The 22,171-nt window shown below is 56.1% G+C and overlaps 1 protein-coding gene across 1 annotated transcript in view; it reads left to right on the top strand.

The window, feature by feature from the left end:
• Positions 1–22,171, top strand: part of CACNA1S (calcium channel, voltage-dependent, L type, alpha 1S subunit) — a 44,293-nt gene that overhangs the window by 7,943 nt on the left and 14,179 nt on the right. The window contains 27 exon segments of the mRNA XM_010078633.1: positions 2,104–2,243; positions 2,850–2,983; positions 3,564–3,716; positions 3,999–4,204; positions 4,792–4,895; positions 6,663–6,811; positions 7,821–7,902; positions 8,414–8,574; positions 9,255–9,480; positions 10,031–10,238; positions 10,561–10,681; positions 11,157–11,271; positions 11,397–11,490; positions 12,231–12,300; positions 12,531–12,663; positions 12,931–13,060; positions 13,670–13,729; positions 14,363–14,469; positions 14,886–14,973; positions 15,200–15,307; positions 16,119–16,171; positions 16,419–16,565; positions 16,837–17,038; positions 18,388–18,505; positions 18,508–18,533; positions 18,875–18,985; positions 19,496–19,579. Coding sequence (XP_010076935.1) covers positions 2,104–2,243; positions 2,850–2,983; positions 3,564–3,716; positions 3,999–4,204; positions 4,792–4,895; positions 6,663–6,811; positions 7,821–7,902; positions 8,414–8,574; positions 9,255–9,480; positions 10,031–10,238; positions 10,561–10,681; positions 11,157–11,271; positions 11,397–11,490; positions 12,231–12,300; positions 12,531–12,663; positions 12,931–13,060; positions 13,670–13,729; positions 14,363–14,469; positions 14,886–14,973; positions 15,200–15,307; positions 16,119–16,171; positions 16,419–16,565; positions 16,837–17,038; positions 18,388–18,505; positions 18,508–18,533; positions 18,875–18,985; positions 19,496–19,579 — 3,330 coding nt within the window.

Raw genomic sequence — 22,171 nt, 5'->3', positions numbered from 1 at the left:
TCCTGCTGCTCTGCGGCTCACTCAGCACCCGCGGATCAGGTTCCTCTGTGTCCCCCAACATGGTTGAAGCGTGGGTGTGTGTAGCAGCCCCGTATGTTAGAAAGACCTGCATCTTCTTCCGGTGGCTTTTTCAAGGCTGGGCTCTTCGTACACCCAATCCCAGCTGTGCCAGGCTGCCCTTCCCTTAGCAGCGTCCCACCGTGGGTCGCCAGCTCTGCATTCTGGGGTGACGAGGGCACAGTAGGTGTACTGGAGAGGTTACACCAGCAGGAGAGATCAGGGTGACCTGGCTCCATGCATGTGGCTGGGCCTGCAAAGCACAACAGTGAGCTGGTACTGTAAGGAAGTTTGCAATTACTGCCTCTCCCAGGATATAGGGAATGTAGCCAGGCTGCAGGGGGCTTGTCTGCTGGCTCAGGTTTGAAACTTGCAGCTTGCTGACTGTACATGGTGGGAAAATACTGTTGGAGCTGGCCAAAGCACTGTTCATCTGGTTTGGGCTTCTCCAAGGGACCTCCAAGGAATAGCAAGTCACCTTGTGATGCTGGGCAAGGGGTTTTTAGAGGGGGATCCCTGCTAGTCAGAGACCCTGGAGTCTGATTCTACCGTGATGGATGAGGCAGGGCAAGGAAGTAGCTTTTGCAATGCTGGGGTCCAGCCTGGATCCTGACGCTCACCAGCCTGGGCCTCGACAGCTGCAGGACTGCTGGGGCTTGCAGTGGGCTCCCCTGTTTCTCCTCCTTTTGCAGCAGGGGAGATAGCCCACCACACCACTGGCTGCTGCTGCCACCCTGCAGCCTCTCTGTACCCGAAATGATCCTCGCAAGAGGAGAGTTTGCATATCGGGGATTGCAAGGACAGGCTTTTGGGGACAGACGAGGGAGGATCTGTCACTGATAAGGGGGGAGGCGAGTGGCGTTGAGTTGCTTTCGCTAAAACCTTGAAGACAGAGCCCTGATCACACCCTGAATCGCAGTGCTGAGGTCTCCGCTCTTACCATCACCATCCTCAGATCCAACAAGGAACTGGCCCTTGTTGGGGTGACAGTCGTACAGGGACACTTGTCGCGGCCACTGCTTTTGAAAGGTGTGCTTGCAGCACTGCAGCTTTGCCTAGTGGAGCCTCGCTCCCGCTTTAGTCTCTGAGAGACATTTTTGCCTTTCTGGGTGCAATTCCTTGCAGAGCGCAAGCCGGGATGCTCCTTGCCCTTCATGGGGTGCAGAAGGAGGAGAGGGGCCATGGAAACCAGAAATATAAATACCCCCGTCCATCTGGCTGCTTCGGATGTTAATCCCAGTCTGGAAAGACCCATCAGCAGCAAGGGCAGCGATTGCAGTGACAGGCAGAACCAGGTGGGCACAGGCAGCTCTTGGCCGCGCTCGGGGGAAAGACAAACTATTCTGAGCCCTGTGGCTGCAGGGCTGTGCCGAGTCCCTGCAGTGGGGTGCCAGGTCCCACCTGGGAGCGGGCACAGTGCCTCTGCCCAGCGGAGCCCTCAGGCCAGTTTCTAGCAGCTCACCCTGCCAGGCAGATCTCTGGCATGAGGCAGGAGGTCTTGAGCCCAGGGCCTCGTTTCCTGGGAGCCCAGGGCACAAGGGAAGCTGCAGTGCAGCTGGCTGGTCCCGTGGTGACTGTGTGGTGTCTGCAGGACAGACCCAGCAAGCCCTCAGCTGGAGAGGATGAGGAGAAGACATCAGTGCTGCCTGCGGGAGGAAGGCTGCAGGGGAATGGGCAGGGTGAGGCAGTAGGGAGGAGAACCAGAGATGTGCAGTGCCCTGGGCCAGACCTCTTTGGGTGCTGGCTTGGGAGGGGGTGGCTTTGCTGGCGTAGTTTGTAAGAACAGGTACCCAGAGCCCAGGGACGTGGTCCTGGCAGTGTGCAGCTGAAGGGATGCAGAGGATCACGCTGCAGGGCAGAGGGTGACATGTGGCAGCTCAGCATGCCAGCCCTTCCTGCCTGGTGTGCGTGGGAGACCACAGATGGGTTGGCAGCTGGAGCTGATCCAGAGGCACGTGGGGGGCAGCCGTGCGTGGTGGTGATGCCAAGGGAGGTGACAGTCTGCTCTAACGGAGCATCCTCTCTGCTTGCCTTTCCAATCCCCAGGAGAAGATCGAATACGCCTTCCTCATCTTCTTTGCCATCGAGGCGATGCTGAAGATAATTGCCTACGGGTTTCTTTTCCATACGGATGCCTATCTCCGAAACGGCTGGAATGTGCTCGACTTCTCCATTGTGTCCCTAGGGTAATGCAAGGAGGGGAAGCTGCTGGTGCTCAGCTTGTGTCAGGCCTGGTCCATAACCCATCAGCAACCTCATTTTTTCTAGTGACTGCAGTGGGTTTGGGGGCAACTCGTAGTCTCAGTTCATGGCCTTCTCCCATGGGCTCCTTTTTCATACCCTGGCATCCCCTGGGATCTTCTCTGACTCCTCTTTCTTCCTATCTGACTCCTGAACACCTCTCAGGTCTCCTTGCCCTGGAGAATGGGAGTGGCATGGGGTCCTCCAGGGTTTGGCACACAGGGAGAGGGTCCACTGGGCACCAGGGGTGGGAGGGCCCCCGGCTGCTCAGCAGTGGAGATGGCACTCGGCAGAGGAGTGCCCAGCTGTGCGTGTGCCCAGGAGCTGGACTTAGCCAAGAGCTGTTCCCTGGGTGCTGCCTGTGTTGCAGGTCAGCATGGAGACCGTGCTGAGCGCGGCTGGCAGAGTCCTGTCTCCTGCTTTCCTGCCTGCAAAGCACTGACTCCTTAGCACAGATTTCTTGGTCTCCATCCTCATGCCTTTCTCTTTCCCCCTGTCCTTCCTTGTGCTTCTCCCCCTTTCTTCCCTGTTCTGTGCCCCGGCTCTTTCAGGCTTATCACCATGACCCTGGAGCAGGTCAATGCGAAGCAGGGAGGGACTTCAGGGGGAAAAGGCGGCTTCGACGTGAAGGCCTTGCGAGCATTTCGTGTGCTGAGACCCCTGCGCCTGGTGTCTGGAGTACCGAGTGGGTGTTGGGCGCCCTGACAGTGTAAAGGGCTGTTGGGTGGATTGAACCCCCTGTGCCTGGCCAGGGCTGGGGGCCATGGCGCAGCTTTCTTGTTGCTTCTGGGTCATGCTGAGCCTCAGGGTGGGTGTGGAGGGGCCACAGGTTCTTGCTCATCCCTTCAGCTTGTGGTTGTCAGCACTGGGGATCAGCAGGTCAGCACGCATGTAGCTCCCTCCTTGGCTAGGGGTCAACACCTTTGGGTGGCCAGTGTGAAAGGGGCCAGGACCTCACTCTAGTTTCTCAGGGTAGAGATGTCCTTCTCCCATAACTCATGTGGATACAACCAGGATGAGAGCAACAGAACAAATGGAGGGGCACGAAGCAGCCTCCAGCACTGCCTGGTGCCTGGCTCTGCTCCCATGGTGGGTAGAGAAAGGATTTCTTGCTTCAGAGATTTCAGTCCCAGCCCTCCAGTGCCCCTCTTCCCTTGGCCCAGGGCATTTCTGAGGCTGCTTGTCAGAGGGGCGGGGAGGAATGCAAGGTGCACCTAAAGCTGTTTAGGAAGTGATTGACCTCCTGTCCCTTCCCCTTGGTGCAGGCCTTCAGGTCGTCCTCAACTCCATCATCAAGGCCATGGTGCCCTTACTCCACATCGCCCTGCTGGTGCTCTTCATGATCATCATCTACGCCATTGTCGGGCAGGAGCTCTTCAAGGGCAGGATGCACAAGACCTGCTACTATCTCGGGACAGGTGGGGCGGTGATGGGGGGCAATATGGCAGAGATGTCTGTGTGGCTGCTGTGGGGGGACTGTAGAGGCTCTGTGGGAAGCAGAAGGTCTGGTCTTGCCAGCGTCAGGCCTGGGGGTGTGGCAGGATGGAAGAATGGTGCAGCACCCAGCTTGGGAATGGGATGTGGTGTGAGGAGCTGGTGAAAGGGGCCCCTTTTGGAAAGCTGCTGCAGGAGGCTGGGAGGTGCTGGGAACTGCTCTGCTTGGCCTGACCTGCTGATTACACGATGGCTTTCCCCCTCAGATGTGATTGCCACGGTGGCATCAGAGAAGCCAGCCCCATGCACCAGCTCTGGCCACGGGCGACACTGCACCATCAATGGCACTGAGTGCCGAAGCGGCTGGCCGGGGCCCAACAACGGCATCACTCACTTTGATAACTTTGGCTTTGCCATGCTGACAGTCTATCAGTGCATCACCATGGAGGGCTGGACCGAAGTCCTCTATTGGGTAGGCTCCAGCAGCTTGGGCTTGGTGCCTGGCTCGGCAGAGGTCACTGCTGGCCCTCCCTCAGAGTGGGGAATTCCCTCCAGGACACAGGACCCTCATAGGAGGGCTGGGTCTCTCCACCAGTGAAAGACATCCTGTCCCCACCAAGCTTCATCCTGTGATGCACATCCCATAGTGCACCAGGCATGTTTTCTGCAGGCACTGCCCAGGCTGTCCTTGCTCTCCAGACAGGTGGGAGGGTGCTCCAGCCCTCGCCTTTGTGAGGCCAGGCATGGGAACGGCAGGCTGGTGGATCCTTCTCCAGCAAAACACCATGTTTTGCAGTCCCTGGAACACTGTCTTGCTGAGGCTTAGGCATGGGGCTGATATTTAAATCTGCTCCCAAAATGCTTGGTCCTGGCTTTACTTCCACTGAAACCAGATGCAGAGTCATAAAGAGCCAGGACCCAGAGTCAGGTTTATCTGCTGCCATCCCAAGCACTCACTTTAGAGGGTCAAAGCTCTCTGAGGCTGTTGAGGGGGCCCTAGGAGGAGAGAGACAGCAGACAGTGTGTCCAGGATGCTTCATCTGCCTTTCTCTTTGCCAGGTAAATGATGCCATGGGGAATGAATGGCCCTGGATCTATTTCGTCAGCCTTATCTTACTTGGCTCTTTCTTTGTTCTTAACCTGGTGCTGGGAGTGCTCAGCGGGTAAGTGCCACCCTCTCCTTTCTCTTTGCCAGCAGATCAGTGAGCGTGATCAGAGTGTGGATGTTGGCTGGTTTCAACTATACAAGAAGAAAGCCTGGGAAAGTTTCTGTTCCTCTTCCTCTCCTATTCCTCTCCACCTTTTTACATGCTTAGCAACCCTGAGCCTTGAGTGAGTTACTTTGTGTTAGTGTCCATGACCGTCTGAGGTTTTAGCTCAACACCTAGCACAGAAATCTCTTCCCTGTAGCACAAGAAGCTGTCAGCAAGCAGAACTGTGGAGCACGTTATTAGGTGGTTGTAGTGTGGTCTGCCAGCACTCACAGCAAAGAAGCTGAGGAGGGAGCTCAACGCAGCAGTCTTTACCCCACGGCTGTGGATCGAGACACTCGTTCCCAGTGGTACCCACAGCGCTGCTGTCCTGTTGTGGGCACATGCAATTTCCTTATGGCCAACCTAAGGAAAACACCTTTGATATCAATGCAAGGGATCTGAGAGAGTTGTTGGTCTAACCAGTGCTTCAACAGTCTCACCCAAGTACAACAACGAGCTATCATCAGTCTGGCTACAATGATCACAACACTCCTGTGCCAAATGACTCAATTAGTGCTAATTCCAAGAGCAGTACAGTTAAAGGTGCTATGCGCAAAATATCTCTGGTGCAACGCTCAACCTACTATGCATCGCCGTGGCGAGGTGCCAGCATCCCGATTTTGTTGCTGGGAAGTCTGTGTTGTCCTGGGGAGCGATGGGGGCTTTCCTCCTCACTTCTGTGTAGGCGCAGGGTCTTTTTTATATGTTTCAGTCCTGTGTGTGCAAGTGGATCACACTCATTGTCTCTATTAGTTCACAGCGTTAGTTATACCCTAATTACTTGGATTTGTTCTCTTCTATGGCAAGAACCATACAACTGCATAAGCTTAAAATAAATTGGGTATTAGTATAACTAAAACAAGCTCGAAACCACAAGACAGCCCACAGACACCTGACCCTTGCATGGAGTTGGCTGTAACAGCAGGATGAGCTGGGCAATAGTCATCTGATCCTAGAGTAATTTGCAGGCGCAGCAAAAGTTTCTGAAATATTTTTGCAAATATAGCTAAAATTTGCTGGAGATCGAGAAAATCCAGGCAAGGCCTGGAAAATCCTGAGGCTTAGTATGTCTAATTATTGTTGTAATGTCTGAGATGTATTACTAACACGTGGCAACACCAGACTGGCTGGGCAGCAGATCTACAGTCCTGCTGGATACCAGAGAGAAAAGAAATTAGTTTAAAAAGAATGAGAAGAGTGAGACCCCCTGCACTGGCAAACCTGTTTTTTCCATAGTACCATGAAAAGAGCATCCTGTATACTTGCCATGTGATGGCACCATCCCCACATGGAGAGCTTGGGGCAGCTTTCTGTCCCCTGGATGGGTGAGACCCCACTCGCTCTAAACCTCAGCAGGGCTGGAGAACTCCCACAGCCTCCAGCTTCTGGTGGTGGCCTGTCCGACCACAGCATCCTGCAGCAAGGAGCTCCCGAGGAGCAGCCAGCAGTGGGGAGGAAACCCTGCCTGCCGTCGGGCATCAGATGATGATCCCCCGTAATTTTGCATCATGAAACAGAGCCAAGAAAGAGGAAATCACCAGAGTGATCTGGTGGTAGCACGAGGTGGTGGGGTATTTCAGGCTTTTTTCTTTCTACAAGGACGGGCACAGGGCTGTGGTACCTGATCTCCACACTGTCCCCATCCTGAGTCTGGCTCTGCTGCTTGCCTTGTCCCAGAGAATTCACCAAAGAGCGTGAGAAGGCCAAGTCACGGGGCACGTTTCAGAAGCTGCGGGAGAAGCAGCAGCTGGAGGAGGATCTGAAGGGCTACATGGACTGGATCACCCACGCAGAGGTCATGGACAGTGACCGGGCCAGGGGAGAAGGTACCAGCTGTGCTTGGTCAAAGATCTGTAGCATGACGGTTGGGTTCCAAACACTGGCCATCCTAGAGAGGAAGGGTAGAGACCTTTGGAGAAATCACAGACTTGTTTTGCTTGAAAATCTATGAAACAAAATGCTTTGACATCTGCAGAAAAGTTTCCTTATATTTTTTTTCTTTCCTGAATCATTTTATTGCATCTGACCCAAACTAGCAATAACTTGTCTCTCATGCTAGATCTCCACCTCAAGCACCGTGTTTAATATTTGCAGACTACTACAAAGGTCTAGGTTTCCTTTGGCAAAACGCTCTTGAAATGGCCATGAGAAGCCAGGAGGAGCGCGTGCGCTGTTGCGTGCAGGGGCAGAGTGCAGGGTTTCTAGCTCGCACACTAACAGATGCATTAATTTCTTGCCATTGCTTGCCAATTTTGAGGGGTTAAAAGTGGCTTGGGGGAGGAGGTGAATGTACAGGCATCTAGCCAAAGGTTCCAAGGCCTGGGGATCTCCACTGCTGAGCTGGTGTATCTGCTGGGCCACCCTGCCTAGTGAAATAACCTTTGATGCCTCACGCTGAGCCTTGGGACTTGTGTGCAAAGAGCCTTGGGAAGCAGTGGGAAAGAAAAAATGCCTCTTGCACACCTGTGACCAGTGCTCTTACATAGCTCCTGTTGTTCGGCATTTGCTCAGATCACAGCAGCCCCCAGTCTCCTGTGTGCTGGGGGTGTCTCGCGCTGGGGGAGCCTGCGTACACGCTGCGGTCTGCTCCGGCTGCCTCTCTGGGTTGCTGCTGCTCTTGCTGAGGGGCAGGTGCTCCTGCTGCCTCCTGCTGGGTTTTGCACCTGGCACTTGAAACCTTCTGTTCAAACTCTTGCTGCTGTCTCCCTGAGATGGCGTTTCTTGATTTAACTTCTGATGGGGAAGCTCTTCCTGATGTGCTCCTGGGAGTGGTCCCCTCCCGTATGTTCTTTCCAAGGGCTCCAAGGAAAGCCTGGGATGTCGTTGCCTCCATAGGTATGATGCCATCGGATGAAGGAGGGTCAGAGACAGAGAGCTTGTATGAAATTGAGGGCATGAACAAGTGGATTCTCTACTTGTAAGTATGCACTGGTTGGACCATCTGCTGCTGTGCTTGCGCAGCCTCTCGCTCGCTGTCCTGGCTGGGCCAGGCTTTCTTGTCAGCTTCTGAGGGGGAGCCAAGGGCTGCGTGCTCAGGGAGAGAAGCAAACATTGCAGCCAGTGAACAGGGGATTATGCTCTGTTACTGGCAAAAAGCCACTTCAAGGTGAACAACCTCTTCATTCTGGGACCAGGCTCTGAGCATCCTCTCCTGGCCCATGCAGCATGTCTCGTTATTTAGGAGCTGGGCTTGTAGCAGCCAGCCAGAGGGGACTGAAGGGCAAAAAGGAGCCGTGAGGTGTTTGAGTGAATGAACCGCAATGCTTGAGCATCAAGTGCCAGGGGCAGGGTTATGTTCCTGAGCCCTTTTCAGGGAAGGGCCCTGGTGACGGGAGCAGGGGTGGCTTTGCTCTGCAGCCTGCAGGCACAGCCCCAGGCTGGGCAGGACCCGCTGGCCAGCCCTGCTGACCCTTTGGCCATCTCTCCAGCCGTCAGTGGAGGCGTTGGAACCGAATGTTTCGTAGGAAGTGCAGGGATGTGGTGAAGTCCAAGTTCTTCTACTGGCTTGTCATCCTGCTGGTGGCACTGAACACCCTCTCCATCGCTTCTGAGCACCACTTCCAGCCAGAGTGGCTGACAAGGGTGCAAGGTGAGCAAAGAGCCTGAGGAAGAGGGAGGGCCCGGGACACCCTGCTGCCCTGCAGGTGTGCGTGAACTCTTCCTGTGCATGCATGGCCACACTGGCATGGCACAGGGGCTGTTAGACACATGCAGACTTGCTCGTGCACACAAACACAGCCTGCACACAGGTGTGTGTGCACCATCCCCGCTGCACTGTCGCACAGCTGCACATTGAGCGTGCGTGGTACACGGTTGTACATGCATGGTATTCTTAGGGACGTGGATTTGCCTGGTGAACACACACATTTATGCCTGTACCTGCATGATGCACATGAACACACATTGCACGCACTCATGCAGTGCAGCCACACACATTTATGCCTGCAGTCACACCACCTGTGTCCCCCCACGTGCAGACGCACACAGATGCACGGAGTACAGGCATGCACGCGTGTACACAGCTCAGCCACAGGTACACACCCATGCGTGCACTGCATGGACTCACGCACAGTACAGCCGTGCTCCTACGCGTACAAGCACACCGTTGCACATCACCCTTCTCCTCATCTTCCTCTCCTCTGTGCTCCCTCAAAAACAGCATTTGCTGCAGCTGCAGCTCGGGGGTGGAGAAGGGAGGTGACGAGTTCCTGCTGTGCTGTGCTGAGATGAAGAGGTCCGTGCTCTGATGGGCTGGGTCTCTCACCCTAGACAATGCCAACCGGGTGCTGCTGGCACTCTTTGTGGCTGAGATGTTGCTCAAGATGTACGCGCTGGGTCTGCGCCAGTACTTCATGTCGCTCTTCAACCGCTTTGACTGCTTCGTGGTGTGTGCGGGGATCTTGGAGACCATCCTGGTGGAGCTCGGCACCTTGTCACCCCTGGGCATCTCTGTGCTGCGTTGCATCCGGCTCCTCCGCATCTTCAAGATCACCAGGTGGGGAAGGAGCTCTGTGGGTGCTGGGGGCTCGCGGGCCCCCGGCGTCACTGGCCTTGGCCTGGGGAGGGCTGCAGCAGGAGCAGAGCTGGTAGGTCCTGGCTGGAGGAACAAGGCCAGGCTGGGAATTTCTGTCTCCAAGACATGGTCTGGGAGTGACAAGGAGGACAGAGCAGGGCTTGCTGGAAGTCTCCTTGGGGTCCCTCTCGCTCTGGGTTCTGGGGTGTTGTAAATGGGAGTGTTGTGGGCCAGGACTCCGGGCTCCCCTTTTTGGCACCAACGCACTGTGTGTTCATTCCCTATCCTGCCTGCTGGTGCCCTGTGCAGGCAGCAGGGTGTATTGCCTGTCACACCACGCCTGGAGCTTCATTTCCACCTCCTGGGGCCTGGCTGGAGCAGTCCCAGTGCCTGCCTGTGAGCGCTGCTGGTTCAGAGCCCCCCTTGCTGGGTGGCTGGCACATCCCCCTGGGCGAGACGGTCTGTTCCCTGCGCCTACTTGGTCCTGCCCATTCCTTCCCCTCCCGCACGCTCCTGTGTCTCCTCTCCCCAGGTACTGGACGTCCCTGAGCAACCTGGTGGCCTCCCTGCTCAACTCAGTCCGCTCCATTGCCTCTCTGCTCCTCCTCCTCTTCCTCTTCATCATCGTCTTTGCACTGCTGGGCATGCAGCTCTTTGGGGGCAAGTTTGACTTCGAGGACATGGAAGTGCGGCGCAGCACATTTGACAACTTCCCCCAGGCCCTCATCAGTGTCTTCCAGGTCTTGGGGCTGTGGGAAGTGCGGCCGGGCACTGGACAGGGTGCTGGGGGTCTCTGCAGAGCCACGGGGTCACCTGGCAAGAGCTGGTACTCGGAGGGATGTGGGTTTGTGGGAGGTGGTGTGGCTTTGTGCAGGAGCATGGAGATGCGATTGGGGTCAAAAGCAGTAGCGCAGGTTCAGGGCTGGAGCGGGGAGGTGGGTCTGGCCGTGGGGCTGTAGGGGTTGTGGGGGTTTGGGATTGGAGCCAGGAGGGCAGGATCGAGCTGTCGGGTTCTGCTGTGCTGTGTGGGCTCTTGAGTCCCTGTTTCTGCTCTGCCCCCAGATCCTGACTGGAGAGGACTGGAATTCAATCATGTATGATGGGATCATGGCCTACGGGGGCCCATCCTTCCCTGGCATGCTGGTCTGCATCTACTTCATCATCCTCTTCGTTTGTGGGAACTGTATCCTCTGCCTGCGAGGCCAAGCCCAGTGCCTTAGCATCAGCTACCCAGGCTGGTGAAGGAGAGGGAGGGAGAGGCTTTCTTGACCTTTTCAGTGCTTGCCTTAAGGTTTTCTGTTCTGAACAGCAAGGGAGCAAACCACAGGCTTCAGGGCTTGCACTGGCGGTGGCTGGGGTCTGAGCTCTGGGGGAAAGCACCCCACAGGGCCAGTTTTGATGGCCAGCAAGTGTAGATTCAGCGATCAGTCAATGCAGTAATGAGACTGAGCTGGACAGACTGAGCTGATGCAGAGAGGGCAGCCAGCCCAGAGCTCATTACTCACAAGGATGGGCGCGGGGTTAGGGGTCACCAGCCAGGGTTATCTCAAGGGCCCAACTCCAGGAAGGTTTCTCAGGGCATGCGGGGGACCACGGGCAGCTCCAGCCCCATCCTCCAAATGGGAACCAATTTCATACCCTTAGCGCCGTTGCTCCAGATATCCTCCTCAATGTCTTCCTGGCCATCGCAGTTGATAACCTGGCTGAGGCTGAGAGCCTGACCTTAGCCCAGAAGGCCAAAGCAGAGGAACGCAAACGGCGGAGGATGTCCAGGTGAGTGCTGTAGTCCTTGGCGGTGGGAGCTCCCAAATCAGGTGCTTTGGTGTGAGGGGACAGAATGGCATCGCCCATGCTGCTGCCCACAGTTCAGTTCCTGTTCATCCCTCCTCTCCGCTCAGAGGTTACCCAGAGAAGTCTGAAGATGAGAAGCAGATGCTGGCAAAGAAGCTTGAGCAGAAAGTGAAGGGAGAAGGGATTCCTACAACAGCTAAGGTCAGTGCTGATGGGCCTGAGCCTTGGGGTGCTCCTGGTGAGGGACCAGGCTCCTCCTCCCACCAGCCAGGACTGGAAAAAGGCTTGGAGCCAGCCTGGGTCTGGACTCTTCTGGTCCAGAATTGCTCCTCACCTTAGCATCCTCTGGTGATGGGGGCTCTGTGGGCCCAGGGAGGACATGTTGCCTGGTGAAACAGGTCTATTGCTGGGGATCCTTTTCCTCTAACTAATTTCCTGGGCCACAGCCAGTTGTCAGTGGTTGAGACGGGCTGGTGCACACCAGTGTGGAGGGCAGCAGAGCAGGTCAGCAGCATTCCAGATCTCCTTTATGTCCACACCGGCACCCCCTGTAGGCAAAAGCCTCTCTTGGGCTGTGCTGACTGTGTTCTGAGCTGCCTCTTAAAAGCATCTGGCGCCAGCAGCTACTTCCCTATCCACTTTCCAGGGATGCCCCATGGGAACTCGCCCAGGAGTCACCCAAGAGCTGCCCAGCACACATTCTCCTGTTCCATCCCCTTGGTATTGCTTTTTGCTCAGACTGGAGCACCCCTGAGGTGTTTTCCCTCGCCCTGCTCCATCCTGAGCTAGGACTCCATGTGCTCAGTGCTTTACGGGCCAAATGCAGAGACATTGCTTGCCCCACACGGCTTCCAAGGTGATAGAGTCTGGCCAGTGTGCAACATTTGGCAGCAATATTGGTGCACACAGCCACATGTCCTACTTTCTGTCTCTCATTTCAGTTAAAAGTGGATGAATTTGAATCCAATGTCAATGAGATCAAAGACCCCTACCCTTCTGCAGACTTCCCAGGTAAGGCTTGTCCCTGGCAGGGCAGTAGCCAAGCTGGGGAGGCACTGCAGAACCCTGCCTGTGTGAGGGGTGAAGGATGTGGTGACCATCCGCCACCTTCAGGGTACTGAGGTCCTTCTGGCACAGATGCCAAATCAGGATCATAGGATCAGAGGATTGTCCATAAGGTCATATTCCCTCTCCCTCTGTGGGTGATTCTTTCCTTTTCCCTCCTCATGGCCACCCTGCAGGTGACGATGAGGAAGATGAGCCTGAAATCCCCCTGAGTCCTCGGCCACGTCCTCTCGCAGAGCTCCAGCTGAAAGAGAAGGCTGTGCCCATGCCTGAAGCCAGCTCCTTCTTCATCTTCAGCCCAACCAACAAGTAGGCACTGACTCTTCTTCCTGCCTTGTGGAGCCTGGGTACCTCTGGCACCGACCCTTCCCGGTGGGGTCCTGTTTGTGTGTAACAGCCAGCTCTGAAGGGAGCCGGCTCACTGGGAAAAGTCTTCTCTGTGGAAGGGTCGGCACAGACATCCCTTCATGCCTAGGGCCTCAGGGTTTAGCCATAATCCTCTTCCCAGCTACCGTGGCCCTGTCTGATGTCCCTCTGGCCCCTTGCAGAATCTCCTGCCGTTTCTGTCCCTGGCAGGTTTCGGATGCTGTGCCACAGAATTGTCAATGCCACCTGGTTCACCAACTTCATCCTGCTCTTCATTCTGCTCAGCAGCATCTCGCTGGCAGCTGAGGATCCCATCCGGGCCGAGTCCTTCCGCAACAAGGTGCCCGTGTAGCCGTGGAGGCTTGGGATGGGTGGGGGAAACCTCATGGAGACCCCCAGCTCCCCAGTAAGCAGAGACCTGCTTGTCCAGGTGTCATGCCTAAGCAGGTAGTGTGATTTCATCCCTGCCTCTGGGAGGGTGTCATACGCTCTAGGTGGCAAACTGGACCACTGGTGTGTGCCGCATCCTGAAATGCTGCTGGCATGGAGCAGTGGTAGCCACAGGTCTAGCCACACAAGGCACAAATGGGTCTGTACCCAAGTGGTGTCTGGCAGGGGTGGGGGGCTCTCACATGAGACACTTCCCAGGGCACTCCGTGCTTTTGGGGTCAGATGCTTTCAAGTGAATCAGATCAAGCCCCACTCAGTTGGAAACTGAGAGCATGGTCCCAGGCTGCAGGTTGGGTCATGCACTGCGGAAAATCAGCGACACTGAAGGAAGTTCTGGCATCTTCCTGCCACTGGGTTTGCAGGCTGTGTTGAGCTAGATGGGATGGGGTCCCAAGTCCACAGAGTGAAGGGCAAAACCACAATGCCAGGACGTTTGAACACGCTGGAGCATTTCCCATGTTGCCCAAATCTCATCCAGTTTTGGTGCATCTGTCCCCAGGTTCTCGGATACTTTGACATTGGTTTCACCTCTGTCTTCACAGTTGAAATAGTCTTGAAGGTGAGTCCCTCTGCCCCATGGTCCTGGCCATGCGCGTGACCCTGTGCATGGGTCTAGACTGTTCTGGCCACGGGCACTCACGCGCTTTGGATACACACTCGAGGTCCCATTGAGGAGAAGCTGCCAGCTGATCCTCACCTCCCCAGAGTTCATGCAGTCTAGGCAGTGCGTAACCCACTCCAGAGGCCACTTGTCCCTTCCAGGGAGGCCAGGCAGCTGAGTTGGCTGATGTGATGCAGGAACAGATGGGCCATGGCACCGGCATTTTCGTTCTGACATGACCTTAAGAAAAACTTTGAGAAAGAGAAAGCAACAGAAAGCTGTCGAGTAAAACAGTAATTCAGCAGCTGCTGCATGTTGCTCCCACTCTAAGTCTCTTTACTCTTCTCCTCTTTAATTTGCTGAATGACTGGGAAGTCTTTTTCTGGGAAGTGTTTTCTCTCCAGCCAGTACAATACAGAGGATGTCCAGCTGAAGTCAGCTTCCTGCCTGGCTGCAGAGGTAGAGCTCTGAGCAGGATAGGGTCCCCAGGCCATGTGAGAAGCCCCTCGTGCCTTGTCCGCCCCAGGGCTACGGAGGGACCATGCCCCCGCGCCTTGCCTGGCCTCTCTCCTAACTCCTTCTGCTCCCCAGATGACAGCCTATGGTGCTTTCCTGCACAAAGGCTCCTTCTGCAGGAACTCTTTCAATATCCTCGACTTGTTGGTGGTCGCCGTCTCCCTCATCTCCATGGGAATTGAGTAAGCTCCTCCATGCATCGCGGGGTGCACGCTTGGTCTGTTTAGCCTGGCAGGGCAGCTGGGTTGATGGAGCTCTCCATGCTGGATGGAGAAGAAGCAGCTAGCCCAAGGGCTGGGCATTGGCCCATGTCCATAAAGTCATGCTTAGTGGGACAGGGCATGGACAACTGGGAGGCAAACTCCTTGAGTGTCGAAGGTGGAGATCTAGGTAGGAATTCCATTTGGAGCTGCTTTCTCTAGCTGCCAGTGTCCCTTGGCCTTATGTGGGGTGTTGGTTTAGTGACATCTGCATGTCTCTGCCGTCCCTTGCCCCTCACCCCTGGTCCCAGCCTGGCCTCCCTGGCTGCTTGGTGGGGCTGGGTCAGGCTGGCCTGGGCAGGGGAGTCGCCCCATCTCAGCTCTGCCTTCCTCCTCAGGTCCAGTACCATCTCAGTGGTGAAGATCCTCCGGGTGCTGAGGGTGCTGAGACCTCTGCGAGCCATTAACAGGGCAAAGGGCCTGAAGGTAAGAGGAAGGCTGGGGCTGGGGGTCCTCGGCCCATGGGAGTCCTCACAGGAGGTTATGTGGTGAGCATCATGCCCTGTGGGCTTTGCGGGACCAGGAACACAGTTTCCCTCTCCCCATTGTGGAAGGGGTCTTGGGACCCACCCCTGCAGTGAGAGGGTGTGGGACATGCAGCAGGGGCTTGCCGCAGGCATACTCACGTGTGCACTGTCCTCGACCTCCGCAGCATGTGGTCCAGTGTGTGTTCGTGGCCATCAAGACTATCGGTAACATTGTGGTTGTGACGACATTGCTGCAGTTCATGTTTGCCTGCATCGGGGTCCAGCTCTTCAAGGTGAGACCTGTCTCAGATGGACAGGAGTGATGTTCTGCTCAAGGCACATCCTGGGCAGGCTCTTCTTGTCACAGCCCTTGAGGGGGTGTCTCCCAGTGCTGAGGTCAGCACAGGCTGTCCTCTCCTGTGCTCTGCCTGCACCAGACCTCCCGGCAGAAGAGCCAGCAGTGGGAGGAGGACAGGATGCACCCAGGATATTGCCAGGTCCAGCACATGTAAAAGGGACCAGCTGCCTCTCCCCATGTAGTGCCTCAGTTTCCCCCTTTCTAAGGCAGCAAGTGCTTCTGACTTCCTCAGCGCTTTGGATGCAAAGTGTTTCCTTTTTCACAGCACCACTCTTTCTCTCTGGGCCTTGGCTGCTCCTAGGCAGAGCTGGCCCTTGCTGAGCTCAGCTTTGTTCTAATAATTGAGCTTAAATTCCCAGCCGATGTGGGGAGAGTTTTCAGACTGAGCAGTCCTGTCAGCATACCTTAACTTTTAGTTAATTCTATGGTTACTGCTTTCTTGCCTGTTTTCCAAGTGGTTGGCTCCCGGGTAGGGTGAGCTACATAGGTCTCAGCTCAGGGCCCTGGAAGATTTGCTCCTATCACTAGGCAACGTTTACTTGTCCCAGCCTGGGTCTGACCCCAGGGTCTGCCATGGCCCCTGAAACACTCTGTGAACTGGGTTGTGTTGGTATGCGGAGTGGGGAAGCCAGTGGTGGTAGGAGGCAGGGTGGGGACTGACTGTGGGCTGGGAAAAAGTCAAAACTCCCCAGGGCTTCCGAAGTCACAGCAAAATCATAGCCTCTCCTGATCCCTGTGAAATGCAGGGCAAGTTCTACAGATGCACAGATCCATCCAAGATGACAGAGAAGGAGTGCAGGTAAGAGCTCTCTGCAGCTCAGCCCCCGCAGGGCAGTGGCGAGGGAGGGGGAGGGGGGTGTGTGGTGGGGGCCACTTGTGTTCCTGCATCCAAACAGTGGCGCTGGGGTCTCATGCTGTTCTCCCTCACCCTGGGGTAAATCAGAAACAAGCACAAGGCCGTCCTCCCCTCCCAGGGGCGGCCAGTGCTGCAGCGGGTGGGCTGAAGGGGGCCCTGCCCCGTGACCACCGCATCTCTTCTGCTGCAGGGGGTATTTCATCAACTACGTGGACGGCGACCCCACACAGATTGAGCTACAGGAGCGTGTCTGGGTGCACAGCAACTTCCACTTTGACAACGTCTTCTCAGCCATGATGTCGCTTTTCACTGTGTCCACCTTTGAGGGCTGGCCAGAGTGAGTATGGGCCTGCCGAGGGATGGGTCTCTGTGCTGGAGCAGGTCACTGCTGCAGACCTTTACCATGGTAAAGAAAGAAGAGCTGCCCAGGCTAAGGAGCAGGGCTAGCCATCCTGGCAGTGGCTGTGGAGCTGACAAGGTCATCCTAGCAGCTCTGTTCTACCACTGTTGGGTTTAGGATGTCCCCAGAGCTCTCTGTAACCTTCAAGAGGAGGGATGGTCTTTCCCACCTAATTAGGGTCTCTGTTGCCTTGCTTTCCCTCTTGTAGGCTCCTATACATGGCCATTGACACTAATGCTGAGGATACGGGCCCCATCTACAACTACCGAGTGGAGATTGCAGTGTTCTTCATCATCTACATCATCCTCATTGCCTTCTTCATGATGAATATCTTTGTGGGCTTTGTCATTGTTACCTTCCAGGAGCAGGGGGAGAACGAGTACAAGAACTGTGAGCTGGACAAGAACCAGGTAACTGGGACTGCTGGGACAGGGCAAGGTGGACCAGCCCTGGGTCTGGCACTGCTGGGGCTGGCTGGTTGGAATCAGCCCTTAGTGGTGGCACTGCTGGCGCAGAGGCGTTGAACCTGCCCCAGGTCTGTTCGCTGCTGGGGCAGGGTCAGCTGGACCCACACTGGACACAACACAAGCCTTCCAAGGAAGGGCAGAGTGAGCCAGAACCAGGGAGTGGGTCTTCAGGTGCAGGTAGGGTGCCCAGACTGAGCTGGAGCAGAGAGTTGTGCCCAGTTCTGGGCTCCCCATTACAAAATGGACATGGATATACTGGGGTGAGTCCAGCAAAGGGCCTCTGAAATGATCGAGGGTCTGGAGCATCTGTCATACAAAGAGAGGCTGAGACCCGAGTCCGTTTGGTGTTGAGAACAGAAGGCTCATAGGGATCTTGCCTACGTGTATAAATACCTCATGGGAGAGTGAAGGAAGGCTCTTTTCAGTTGTGCCCAGTGAAAGGACAAAAGGCAATGGGCACAAATTGAAGAAAACAAGAAATTCCATTTAAACATAAAAACCCCCTTTTTTTATGGTGAGGGTGGTCAAGCACTGGAACAGGTTGTCCAGAAAGGTTGTGAGGTCTTTATCTTTGGAGGTATTCAGAACCCAACTGGACACAGTCCTGAGCAATATGCTTTAGCTGGCCGTGCTTTGAGCATCTCCAGAGGCACCTTCCACTGCCAGGCTCTCTGTGATGCTGTCATGCTGTGATTCTGGCTGGGGACATCAAGGTTGAAAGCAGCAGAAGCAAGACTGACATTGGCAGAGGACTTGGCACGTGCTGGGGAGGAGGACAGCTAGGCAGGGATGGTGGCCAGAGGAGGTGCTGGCATGCTCAGGTGCTGAGCCAGCGTGCAGAAGCAGCACAGGCACCTCGAGCTGAGGGTGCTGGGGCTGATGTGAGCAGCCCATGAACCCCTCAGAGCTGGCCCAGGCCTTCTGGGGCCTGCTCAGCACCTCCCTGGTGCAGAAAGAAGACTCAATGTCCCCTTCACACCTGGTTCATGTGGTGTCTTCAGGCTGCTCTTGTCCAGTCCTGAGAGACCCTGGGAGAGTGCCATGATAACCAGGCAGGCTCAGGGCTTGAAGGTCTGGTAAAAGGGCAGCATGGCAATCTTTGGAGGCAAGCGGTGGCTTTGGAAACTTGGTCCCATGTGGGGGTGCATTTGCAGAAAGCACAGCAGATACTCAAACCATCGCTGTCCCTGGCCCATGTCACTGAGCTGAGGGAGAAGGTGGGGATCCAGCTTGTGTCTGTGGGGGTGTGCAGTGGTGGTGCTGACTCTGTGCCTGTGCTCTCCCTTCCCCAGCGCCAGTGTGTGCAGTACGCGCTGAAGGCTCGCCCGCTGCGGCGCTACATCCCCAAGAACCCCTACCAGTACCAGATCTGGTATGTGGTCACCTCCTCCTACTTCGAGTACCTCATGTTTTGAACACCATCTGCCTGGGCATGCAGGTAAGGGGCACGGTGCCCACCGTGGGTGGTGGAGGGTGTCCCCAGCAGTGAACGGGTCAGCTCAGCCCTGCCGCCTCCCAGAGAGCTTCTGGGGAGGAGGTCTTTCCTACACAGCAAAGCTCATGGTGTGTGCCCAGCACCCCAGGGGTAGCAGCAAAGTGGGACTGGTTGGATGTGGGGACCCCAGAGAGGGGGCTGCAGGGGGGAAATCTCCTTTTTGCTGATCATTGCTGAGCCATAGGTCTGTGGGAGGGGGCTCTGCATCCAGCACACGCCTCTGGGCTCACAATGGAGGCTGCACCTGCCGTGGGCTAATGTGGCACCTTCTGCCTTCTCCACAGCATTACAACCAGTCTGCAGAAATGAACCACATCTCGGACATCCTCAACGTGGCCTTCACCGTTCTCTTCACCCTGGAGATGATCCTCAAGCTCATGGCCTTTAAAGCCAAGGTGAGGGGAGGACATGAGGACATGATCTGGAGAGTGGGAGAGAGCCTCAGGCCAGGTCTGGGGGTTCCCTTTACCCTGCATTTGGTGTCTCTCCTATACAAGCACCCCCAGGCCTACAGCTCCAGAGAACTTCTCCTTGTGAGACCCTTGGGTACCCCAATGCTCAGGACTTATGAATTTCTGGAAGGACTACTGTTTGTCAGGGCTACCCTTGCTAGCCAAATCCAACCCAGGCCAGCCAGCCATTGTTCCCATCTTCAGGGTCATCTGTCATTGGTGGGGTCATAGCTCTAGCCACCTCAATCCCCTCTGCTCATTTCACACCGTGGCAAGACAGGACCAAACAATGACCAGAGGGTACCAGGTCCGACCACTGTCCTGTCTTTTGGCTCTCCCTGACACGCCAGAGGTCACTGTGATCCTTCTGGCACTCCCTACTCTGGGTTCTGACATCTCTCTCCTCCTTGACTTAACCCTTGGATGTTCACTCCTCTGCCTCTTCCCTGGCAGGGCTACTTCGGGGACCCCTGGAACGTCTTTGACTTCCTCATAGTGATTGGCAGCATCATCGATGTCATCCTCAGCGAGATTGATGTAAGTGTCAGGCTGCTTGGGCACGAGGCTGTCCCCACAGAGCACTGCTGCCATCACCTGCAGTGCCTGCCCTGGGGTGAGACAGGGATACTGGTGTGGTGTCCAGCTCTGCGGAGTGTTGGGGTCCTCTCCTCTCTCCCTGCTCTGTTTGGTTCCGAGGAGGGACAAGCCAGGATCAGCCCATGGCATGAGTGTATGGAGATCACAGCCATGGCGCTGTGGACCTTACGTAGGGGACCGTCCCCAGCCAGCCAACATGTCACGCTGCCCCCTCCCCTCCCTTCCCCTGAATCCGTAGGCACGGGCATCCTGTGGAAAACAGTCTGCTCACTCAGAACTGGACCATGAGCAGCAGGATGTGTGCCAGCCCCTGCCCCACTCTCTATGCCTGTCTCCCCCATGTGCGTGCCTGGATGGGCAGTTACCCACGTGTCCAGCCTCAGATCAGCGCAGGTGGGAAGAGAAAGGGTTCTGACAGCTCCCTGTACCCACAGGACACTGCTGTCCCACACCAGGGGAGGATCAGACACATTGAATTTCAAGGCGTTTGCTTTGCGTGTGTCCCTTGATTCAGCGATCCATACATGTACACATGTGACTGTATACGGGTGCATGTGTATACTCTTTCAGAAGCTCCATGCCATATAAGCTGCCTGGCTAGAGGCAGTTAAGCGCTATATGGTAAGTGCTCTGCTGGGAGCATTTTCAGAGCAGTGCTAGGAAGGCAGCGTGCTACTGCCTTTCATAGCACTGGGACATCCACACTCCGTGTCTAGCACTGAAAATGCCCCTGTGCACCAGGTGGTTGTGTGCTGCGTTTAGCAGATCTGATGGTAACTCTAGAAGCAGGATTATGTAGATTATAGATTAACCATCTTTAGTGACTTTGCATGCGGTCTCCTCTTGGGAGCAGGGCTTGCCGACTCTGGTGCACCTCAGGGCTGTGTCTGGCAGAGCTGCTGCCACTGCCACTCCTGAGCAGGTGACTTTCAGCTGCTCTCTGTACTGGGGAGGAGAGGGTGTTCAGAGGCCCTTGGTGGCAGTCACCTTCTTCTCTGCAGGGTGGTCCCAGCCTCACAGAGCTGAGATGAGCAAAACCATCCACCTTCCTCCCCTGTGACGGCAATGTGCTCCTCCTTGCACATTGATACTGCCGTCCTCTGAGCCTCTGGGCTTCTCAGCCTTGACAAGCTCCCAGATTTCACGCCAGTGCTAGCCAGTCACCAGGTCTTCACCATCCTCGGCCCCCCAGGTCTCTGCACCTGGGACCTGGTTTCCCATTTCCTGTTGGGTATCTTTCCTAGGGTGCTGCCTCCTTCCCCACCTTGTTGTCACTCAGAAATGAAGTTCAAAGGATGCTCAAGGCCCTGTGCTGGGCAGAGATTTTTCAGTCCAGAGTGAGAGTCCAGGTGGGTTGGCACAGATGCCAAAGTGCTGCTGTGCTCGGCCGTGGGGCTATGGGGATGCCCAGGGACACAGGTCGCAGGTACCCAGAGGAGTCGGGTGCCCTGGCTGGGCTGGCAGGGACTGAGGCAGGTGGCAGGGCTCTGCAGGAGGCCAGGCAGGATGTCAGGAATGGTCCTGTCTGGCCCGAGTTTCCCTGGTCCTCTCCCCCAGGCCTGGGTGCTGGGGCACTAAGAGCACTGCTCTCCCCTCCCAGTCCTCCGAGCTCTTCAGGGACCTCCCTGCCAGGCTGTCCCGCTGTGGCAGGTCTCACCCCAGTGACCATCTGTGTCCCCTCCTGAGAGCAGAGCCCCTCACAGCTGCCCCAGCCTTCCTCCATGTGCATTTTTCTCCACCCAGCCCACATCTCTCCCAGCATCGCCAAGATTTTCCCAGCCATCTGGCGATGTGCAGGGGGATTAGGATTAAGAGGTGGAGGGACAACCTCACCTTCCCTTCTGGTAAGTGTCCTCTCTGCTGAGGAGAGACCCCCCCATCAAGTGGGGCTGGTACCTCTGGTCTCCAGGAGCTGTTTGCAGCCACTGCACCTTGGTCACCTTGCTGGCATGGGCAGACCTTGGGGGCTGCAGTGTCTTCAGGAGGGTGGTGTTCACCAAACAAACCTGCACCGCAGGGCAGGGGTGGCAGGTGACACCTCGCAGCAGCCAAGCCATTCCTGGTGGCACCCAGGCATACGACTCTGGTTTGCAAAGTCTGTCGTCTCCTCCTGTCTTTCCTTTCAGTGTCTTTTCTCCTCCCTCATGTCTCTGCGTGTGGCTGTCGGGGTGAGGCGGTGGGGAGGGTTGTGCTGTCAGGAGCTCTCTGCCACCCACCGCAGCCTTTGAGTTCCCCTGGACCGCAGCAGGTATTGAGGGGCCTGGGTGAAGGGTAAAGCAGGAACGGGGACCCCTCTGTCAGGGCTACCCCAGGCTCTGGGGTGTAGGTGGCTGGCAGCGTCCATGCTGCTTTGTCACTCCTGCCACTGCCTGCCCTGGAAGCTCAGCACCTTCGTAAGGGTCGACCCTCCCAGCTCACCCAAAGCCTCCTGCAGTCATAGAATCACAGAATCATGAAGGTTGGAAAAGACCTCAAGGATCATCAAATCCAACCGTCAACCCAACCCCACCTAACCCACTAACCCATGTCCCC

This window comes from Pterocles gutturalis, unplaced genomic scaffold (assembly GCF_000699245.1).
Source record: "Pterocles gutturalis isolate BGI_N339 unplaced genomic scaffold, ASM69924v1 scaffold9693, whole genome shotgun sequence".
In the NCBI taxonomy this organism is placed as follows: Eukaryota; Metazoa; Chordata; class Aves; order Pterocliformes; family Pteroclidae; genus Pterocles; species Pterocles gutturalis.
The sequence above is the reverse complement of the archived record's forward strand: the minus strand, read 5'-3'. Positions and strand labels throughout refer to the sequence as shown.